Here is an 8,807-nt window from a genome sequence, read left to right as displayed (position 1 = left end):
ACTTGCCAGCCACCCATGCTTCCCCTACAGAACCTCCAGTCCCTACAGAACCTCCAGAACCTACAGAACCCCCTCAGTCTGGTCCCGCGGCCGCAGCTCAACGGGAATGGCACCGCCCACCCTCTCGCGCCACAGGAATATTTGTTGGGTGAGATGTTGGGTTTTGATTGCTCTTCTTAGTTGCTATCCTGGAACTGTTGTGTTTGTTGGGACTTGCTCTTCGTTCTGGGTCCTTTTTTCTTCCTTGTCTTGGAAATTTCGGGTCTGGGTTTTCCTTCTCGTTCTGAAAATGTTCGGTCTGACTTGCCCGAATCGTTGCCTGGAAATGTTAGCTCTGGGTTTTATATCCGGCCCTGGAAATGTAAAGTGAGTGTTGGTTTCCGGTTCTTCTTAGTCTTAGTCCTCGTTCTGGGAAGGTTATCAGAATCAGAATTAAAAGAATTATGACGTGGGAGAAGAAAAGAATGCGTTCCAGGAAGCTCTTGCGTCCAGAGGAAAAAGAAGAAAAAGAGAAGAAGAAAAAAAGAAGAATCTAACCAGGCGTGGGGAAGCGAAGGATACGTTACAAAAATCGCTTGAGTTTAGAAGAAGGAGAAGGACGAGAAAGACCAGAAGAGGGAGAGGGAACTAACCAGGCATGGGGGAGAAGTGGAGGGACGTGGGGGGGGGGGGGCTTCAAGGGCGGACCGGGTGGACTCAGAGGGGGGTGAGTCGTTTGTCATTATTACCGTGGTGGCGTCCGTCTTTCCTGACACATCCACACGACGACAAATTAGGCGTCGTGGTGCGGGAGGGTTTGTTGCGCGGCACTCCAGTTGTGGCCGACGATGACACTGGTGAAAGAGAGAGAGAGAGAGAGAGAGAGAGAGAGAGAGAGAGGAGGAGAGAGAGAGAGAAGAGAGAGAGAGAGAGAGAGAGATTACGAATGCAATTAACTCTACCTAATCTGTGCCGACCACCTCCATCTCCACTTACTGCTACTACTACTGCTACTACTACTAACTACTACTACTACTACTACTACTACTACTACTACTACCTACTACTACTACTACTACTATTGCTACTACTACTTTCAAAAACTTGTAAAATATTCGAGTCAAAACATGAATTAAGTCAGAAAGGAGAGAAGAGGAGAGAGAGAGAGAGAGAGAGAGAGAGAGAGAGAGAGAGAGAGAGAGAGAGAGAGATGAGAGAGAGAGAAGCAGTCGACATGAAAGGATTTTAGTCTCTCATCCCAGCCTGACCTTGCCTCGATTTTTTTTTTTACATATATTTTTTTTTTCGCCAGCGTGACATTCGCCGCGCGTGACGCAACACCCGAGCCTCTTACTGTGTGACGCCCGCTCATCACACTATAGACGCCCTTAGTAACACTTTGCCCTCGCCCCATCCCACGTCACTTACGTTTAATAGACTCGGGTGCATGTGCTGTGGGTTTAACAGATTCTAGCACATATATTGAGGATTTTTTAATGTTTTCATGATTCTTGTGATGATTTGGCAAGTTTATGTTTTTAGCGAGGAAAACATCCAAGAAAACTTAAACTTATCATCTCCTTGGCATTAGACAATTAAGAACACTACCCACTGCTACCTCGCGTTCTTCCGGGATGAACATTTAGTGTGACGTTTAATTTCAACCTTCACTCACCTCTCGTCTCGTGGAAAATCGTGATCATTTTCAGCATTTGCATGTGCACGGCCACGCTCGGCAATATCGCAATTACCCCGTTTGCTCCGTGATTACGTATGTAAATGATGAGCCGACAGCGGCGGCGGCGGCGGGCGGCAGGGGCCGAGCGAGCCAAGGTACAGATGATCGACATTCCCCGACCAATAGGCGAGATTCAGGCAGGAGTGTGGCGTGGCGCAGCACCGTGTTGCCCCCGAGGCCCCGCCAGCCCTCCTCGCGGCCACCACCCGCCACTCGCCCACGTTTTCTATATCACTGTGAACGGGGGACTCTGTTGTTGTCAGCAGTGAACCACAGTTTGTCCATCTTACTGCCGTTGATGTCCATGGCTGAGTCAGCGGCCGCTGCCTTAATGGCGTGCAGTCATTGTTACAGGCAGTAAGAGTCGCCTATTATTTCACCGAGTGGCTCACAACCATCTGTCTCGCCCCCTAATTGTAGTCCCCGTCGGTACACACACCCCAAACCTTTCCTGGGGCCGCCACCGCCTCTCTGCAGGGCCGCGCCGCGCTAATGAATGCCGTGCCTTCACGCTGCCTCGCCAGATTAGTGCGAGTATTAAATTGTATGCTTACATAGCCCGAATGCCCTCGAGCTGTCCTCAAGAAGCATCATCGTCATCATGCATTACCGTCATCGCCATCAGGCTCATAAGGAGGGCAAAGATATCATCATCCAGCCTTTTCACCTCAACTCTGTCCGCCTGTTCATCTCTTTCATCTTATCCCTCTCTTTAGTTCCCTGTTTACCTAGCTTTCTTTTACTGCTCCGAGGTTGCCTTTCTGTAACTCCAGTTGTCTGTCAATCATCTCTTCGGCTCATGAAGTGTTTTCTAGACAGAGAAAATACTTTCAAAGCGTATTCAGGAAAAAAAATAACTTTGTTTATAGTCTTCACTTTTTATGGAGTGTCTTACCTCTGACAGCTGTGACTGGTGCTTCGGAAACAGATACACTGAAATGTTGTGCTGATGATCATACATGTGATTTCATCAGCCATAACTCTCCTTGGTCTTTGTTTTTCACTCTGAATCATAGTTGGACACCCAAAAAAGGAACGTAAGGGACGTGAGAATACAGACTGAATGAAAGAAGGAACTGCAACGCATTACAAAAGAAATCACAGATAAAAAAATAAATGCAAATTAAGAGGCTTCATAAAAAACAGGAATTTCAAAAGAAAGAAAAAAAACAAAGAACTATTAGTGCGTTAGCATCGTTCTTCTCTCTCGGTGTTTCGAAGCCTCATAGCCAGCCTCATCATATCCCGCCAGTCCTCTGTCATTGCTATCACAACATTAACCTCCCATTTCAGAACCAACAAAAACAACCACGCACACCACAACACATTCCATTACAGTATACCAGTCACCTCATACAAAGAATCCCATTGGGTCTCGTGTCTTGTCCCGCTCAGTGTTTGCTCATCTCCGATCGGTAGCTGTTCTTTCCAGCGGCTCAATTTGTCCCCTTAGCCTCGTATGGGTGACCGGGGCCCGCGGGGATCAGCGAAGGTGGTGATGGATGGCGGCGGCATCTGACGGCAGCGGCAGCCCAGGTAAATGAGCCTTCATTTCTTGATAGGATGATGACGCAACTCGCTTTGGGTGCTTTGTGCTCTCTCTCTCTCTCTCTCTCTCTCTCTCTTCTCTCTCTCTCTCTTGTTAATTAAGAGGATACGTTAGGTTGTAATACACACACACACACACACACACACACACGTAGGTGGCGCTGACGGGCAAGACGTATGAACGCAAATGTCCGCGTGAAGGAGTGAAGAGCGTGGAATGATAGAGCGTGGCCAGAGAACTTGTGGTAATCAGTATTGTCCTCTGAGTGTTGGTGTTGGTGGTGGTGGTGGTGGTGGTAGAGGCAAAATCACTGGCTGTTGTAATAGTAGTCGTTGTTGTCGTTGCACTAGCGGTGGTGGTAGTGGTGGTGGTGGATGTTCTTGCAGTGGTGATGGTGTTAAAATCAGTAATTGTTTGCATTGATGTAGTAGTAGTTCTTGTAATGGTTGGTTCCTGGCGTGAGTGTTCTTTGTTGTGTTAGTGGTAGAGTGGTAGTGTTGGTTGTTGCAATGGTGGTGATGATGGTGGTGTCAGGAGCAGTGGTTGTTGGTCGCTGCCGGTGCTGGTCCGTTGCCTGGGCTGGTCCGCTGCAGTGGTCGGTGCATCTGGCGCGCCGTAAGCTGCACAGATTTATGACAACCATCAAATATGGGCAATAAATAGCCGCCACAGCCGCCGCGTGATATCTGGCCGCCGATCTGCCGCCGCCCGCCGCTAACGATTTATTTTACCGTCGTTGTGTTGCCTTTATGGTGACGGAACGGACGGCCTGCAGAGCTTTGCGTGGTTTATATGTGTTTTATGCACTCGCCGCCGAGCCGGGCGCGGCGGGATGGCGGCTGTGGCGAGCACCGTCAATGTCCGGAAAATTGTTCCCTACGTGTCCAGGCGCCGCGTCCCACATGTCACTCGCCATTTTGTCACATCGCAGTTGTTTGCTCTTTCCGTGGTGATTCCCTTCAAGATTGGATTACTTTGGGCTTGTTCCTCCTTTACTTTTACTTTCCTCTGACTGTATTATGTCTGTTATTTAAAGTCTTCATAATGATATTTTTCAACGCCCTCTCAGGTTTTCATCTTGGAAGAACTATCTGTAGTCTTTTAAGTGCTATCCCCGTGCACTTAGTAATGTGTTAAGAGGCGATCAAATAAACGAAGTGACAGTGCAGGAGGGAAGAAGAATGAGGAGAAGTAGTACTAATATAGAAAGAAGCAAAAGAGAGACTAGGATGAGGAGAAACAAGAAAGCCCGTGACAGATCAGACGGGGGAAGAGAAAGACGAAAAAAGGAGAATAATATCAAAGAAAAGTGATAAAAATACAGACGAAGCTATATGCGATAAACTGCGCAGGAGGAGGAGGAGGAGGAGGAGGAGGAGGAGGAGGAGGAGGAGGAGGAGGAGTAGGCAAGAAGGCGGAGTAGCGAATGGCATACCTAAGTCGTCTCGTCAGATCGTGGGAACGTGTTTTAAAAGTGCCTTGTTTAGTCCATTTATACATTACTTGTGTTTAACGTTTCCAGTAGCCGCCATTAGCATAACTGCCGGAGGAGAGAGAGAGAGAGAGAGAGAGAGAGAGAGAGAGAGACGAACTGAGAATTGTGTATTACTAAAAGAAAATTGTAGAGAAGGAGGTGAACTAAACAAGAGAGAGAGAGAGAGAGAGAGAGTGTGTGTGTGTGTATACGGTGTGCCTCTCATCTATATTCATACTGAGCTCCTGAGTCTGCCTGGTCAACCCTCGCTCAGTCAGGCAGCGGGGGCCATAAAGCACTGGTCCATCCCACTCTCATAACGCATAACGTAAACTTGGGAACAACATACTTCTGGTGGTACTGCTCTCTCTCTCTCTCTCTCTCTCTCTCTCTCTCTCTTCCTCTCCTCTCTCTCTCTCTCTCTCTCTCTCTCTCTCTCTCTCTCTCATACCTAAGGGGAACAGAATATGATGATTGAAAGGAAAAGACGAACAGCAACAATAACAGCAGCAACGGCAACAGCAACATGAAGGGAACACAAGGGAAGAACAAACAGCAGCAAATACTATGCTGATCTTTACGACACTGCTTGTGATAAACTGCGCTTATCTAATCTCAAGTAATAAACATAAAGGCGAAGAAGAATAATAATAAAGATTGGAAGAGGAGAATGAGAAGGAGGTGGTGATGGTGGAGGAGGAGGAGGAGGAGGAGGAGGTGATGGTGCTGGAGGAGAAACAAGAAGAAAGAAAGAAAGAACAGGGTAGAAAGTGGAAAACAACATTGAGAGAATAAGAAGAAAAAGAAGAAGAGAGAGAACGGAAAAAAAATACAACAACCACAGCCACAAGAACAACAAGAAAAAACACAAGAACACAAAGAACAAACAAAGAACAATAAAAAAAAACAGACGAAAGAACTGAAAGAACAGAAAAAGCAGAAGGAGGAACAGGAGGAGGCAGAAAGAAGAAGAGGAGGAGGAGAAGGAGGAGGCATGTGTGGGCGGTTTAATCGAGTGATGACGAAGGGCGGGCGGAGTGGTGGGCACTGTGGGGGGTGATTACCGCGCAGTGGGGGTTATTTCTCCCCCTCCCCCACCCCTCCCTTCTGACTCTCCCTTATCCACTCCTTACCCACCTGCCCGACCCACCGCTGATGCTCATGCAGGTAGGAAATCATGATGGCAGGTGAGACTACAGATGTGTTGGGGGAGGAGGCGGCGGTGGAGTTAGTAAGAGGAGGGGAACACAAAGGAATACAAAAGGATAAACAAGTCTCGGCCAAGTCTGTTGGTTCTAATGAGGCTTCAATAACGTATAGGGGAAGGAGGAGAAAGAGGAGGAGGAGGAGGAGGAGGAGGAGATGAGAGATGCCTAGTGATGAAATTGAATGAGTATAAATAGAACAGAATAGAAAAAAAAAAGGACCTTCAGATGTTTGAAAGAGAAAGGAAGACAGAGGATGAGAAGAAGGAGGAGAAGAAGGGCAAATCAGAAGAGGAAAAAGAAGAGGAGGATAAGCAAGGATGAATGAAAAGTTAAGAGGAGGAGGAAGTCGTGAAGTTGTAGAGAAAAGAGAAGAGAAAGTAAAAGAAAGACATTTACAGAAAGGAGAGAGAGAGAGAGAGAGAGAGAGAGAGAGAGAGAGAGAGAGAGAGAGAGAGAGAGAGAGAGAGAGAGAGAGAAACGTTTGTACAGGAAAAGGAAGAAAATTAAGAGGAATGTCGTAAGTAAAGGAAGTGGGAAGGAAAATAGAAAACAGGAGAAAGTGAAAGAGAGAAAAAGGAGAGTAGGAAAGGGCTTTGAAAGAGAGAGAGAGAGAGAGAGAGAGAGAGAGAGAGAGAGAGAGAGAGAGAGAGAGAGAGAGAGAGAGAGAGAGAGAGAGAGAGAATACCACTAAATAGATGAGTAGAGGAAGGAGTACGTGATTGATAGCGTCAGGGAAGAGGAGGAGGAGGAGGAGGAGGAGGAGGAGGAGGAGGAGGAGGAGGAGGAAGAGGACGTGTAGTGGCTCTTGAAGACTCTTGTTGCTGGAGGCGTGTCATTAATTTCGCTTAGTCTCGTCACTTTGTTAATTGGAACTCTACCCTGGGTGAATAATTACTGTGCATTTGCATACCGAAGAGTCAGGGAAGGGAGAGGGAGAGAGATAGAGAGAGAGAGAGAGAGAGAGAGAGAGAGAGAGAGAGAGAGAGAGAGAGGGAAGCGATAGGGTCCGAAATGGAATAGACTATAAGAATTTAAAAGTTCCTGGTTTTTTTTTTTTTTTTGTCGTTTTGGAAATGTAAAAGAAGGAAAGGGAAGTATGATGTAGTGAGAGAGAGAGAGAGAGAGAGAGAGAGAGAGAGAGAGAGAGAGAGAGAGAGAGAGAGAGAGAGAGAGAGAGAGAGAGAGAGAGAGAGAGAGAGAGAGAGAGAGAGAGAGAGAGAGAGAATTTTACCACCGTAGAAATTAATCATCCTAACAAGATTATTATTTTTTACTTGTTTTCTGTCCGTTAAGTAATCTCTCTCTCTCTCTCTCTCTCTCTCTCTCTCTCTCTCTCTCTCTCTCTCTCTCTCTCTCTCTCTCTCTCTCCCTCTCTCTCTCTCTCTCTCTCTCTCCCTGAAAAGAAAAAATGCCATGCAGGACATTCAGAGAGAGAGAGAGAGAGAGAGAGAGAGAGAGAGAGATGAGAGAGAGAGAGAGGAGACCTTCCAACACTCACCACCCAACACCGAACACTCAAGCCACACGGGTCATGATCCAAGGCATTACAAGGGGCATTCATCCCCTTCGCGTTGTTGGAGGGTCCCGCCGCCGCTGCCTCGCCTCACGCCCTCCATTGCTGCTCTTGAAGCGAGTCGACTCCGGCTGACGAGCGAGCGCCTCAGAAGGGCAGGGGGAGAGATAACCGGGATGAAACACTGGATTGGGGCCGCGACGTATATGGATGAGGGGAAGATGGATAGAAATGATGAACGTTATCAGGATCAGTGGGATAAGGGAAGATGGATCAGCAGTCTGCCAGCCAACCAGAAGGAGCACAAAGGAAGACGAAGAAAGAACAAGTCAGCCAGCCACCCAGCCAGTCAGCGAGCCAGCCGGTCCACCAGCCAACCAGCCAGTCTGCCAGCCAACCAGCCAACCAGCCAGTCTCCCAGCTAGCCTGCCAGCCACACAGCAGACTCCTTTCCTTGATATAACCCACAGGGACAGACGAGCAGACACCGCAGGGGAAGGGTAAAGCTAGTTATTCTTACCAGCTATGGATTCTCACCTCTCGGTCATCAGGTATTTCCGCCCAGAGCTCTGTGTGTTGTGTTTGTTGAGCCGGACAGCCATACCTGCTTCTTTTTTCTTTTTTCTTTTTTTTTCTTTTTTTTTAGGGGGAGAGGGGGTTCTTGGTCTTCATATGGATTGTTTTTTTTTTATTTTTTATTTATTTATTTTTTTTTTTTTGTTGGATGTTGACGAATAACCCCCGTGCCCTGTGTCTTAGGGGCTCCTCTGACAGTCTCCTGAGTCGGCGGCATTGTTTGTATCTTCCGCAAAACTACGTTACACGCTTAAGGCGCGGCCACTCCTGCCTTTGAACTCTTCCCGAAACACTGCTCGTCGAGTGATGGAAACATGCCACACGCATCCTAGCAACGCGTCACGGACAATACAGTAACAGTGCTTTGGGGAGTGCTTCGTGTAGTCATAGTTATGATGAAAAGATATGTAGCAATTCAGTCTTGTTCACACACATGGTTTTCAGCATGAGTGTGTTATTGGAGCCGGGGCAAAGTGTTACATGTGTTGGCTATCTTCCGTTGGCAAACCAGAGTTCAACACCACAGCAGTATAAGGCTTCCTTCAAACCCTATTTAGTGGAGTCCAGATTCCTTAGTATAAAGTGAAGCGGTACAATCTTCTCTTAAGTGGACTCAGTTCCCAAACGTTCTAATGACAACAGACTAGACTATTTATTTGCGGCTACACAAGTTACTCACACGTGTATCGGGCAAGTGTCTCCTGCTTAAATACCACAAGACAGGTGAGATGCGATACAGTACCTCCTTTTCATCAATTACGGTTCTGTCA

General features: G+C 47.4%; 1 protein-coding gene across 1 annotated transcript in view; it reads left to right on the top strand.

Moving 5' to 3' along the window:
* Positions 1-8,807, top strand: part of LOC135107122 (AT-rich interactive domain-containing protein 3B-like) — a 63,936-nt gene that overhangs the window by 50,262 nt on the left and 4,867 nt on the right. Inside the window, 1 exon segment of the mRNA XM_064016831.1 lies at positions 1-148. This exon segment is cut by the window's left edge and continues 127 nt beyond it. Coding sequence (XP_063872901.1) covers positions 1-148 — 148 coding nt within the window.

The sequence above is a fragment of the Scylla paramamosain genome, chromosome 14, assembly GCF_035594125.1.
Source record: "Scylla paramamosain isolate STU-SP2022 chromosome 14, ASM3559412v1, whole genome shotgun sequence".
Taxonomy (NCBI): domain Eukaryota; kingdom Metazoa; phylum Arthropoda; class Malacostraca; order Decapoda; family Portunidae; genus Scylla; species Scylla paramamosain.
This window is presented reverse-complemented; position numbering and strand designations above follow the sequence as displayed.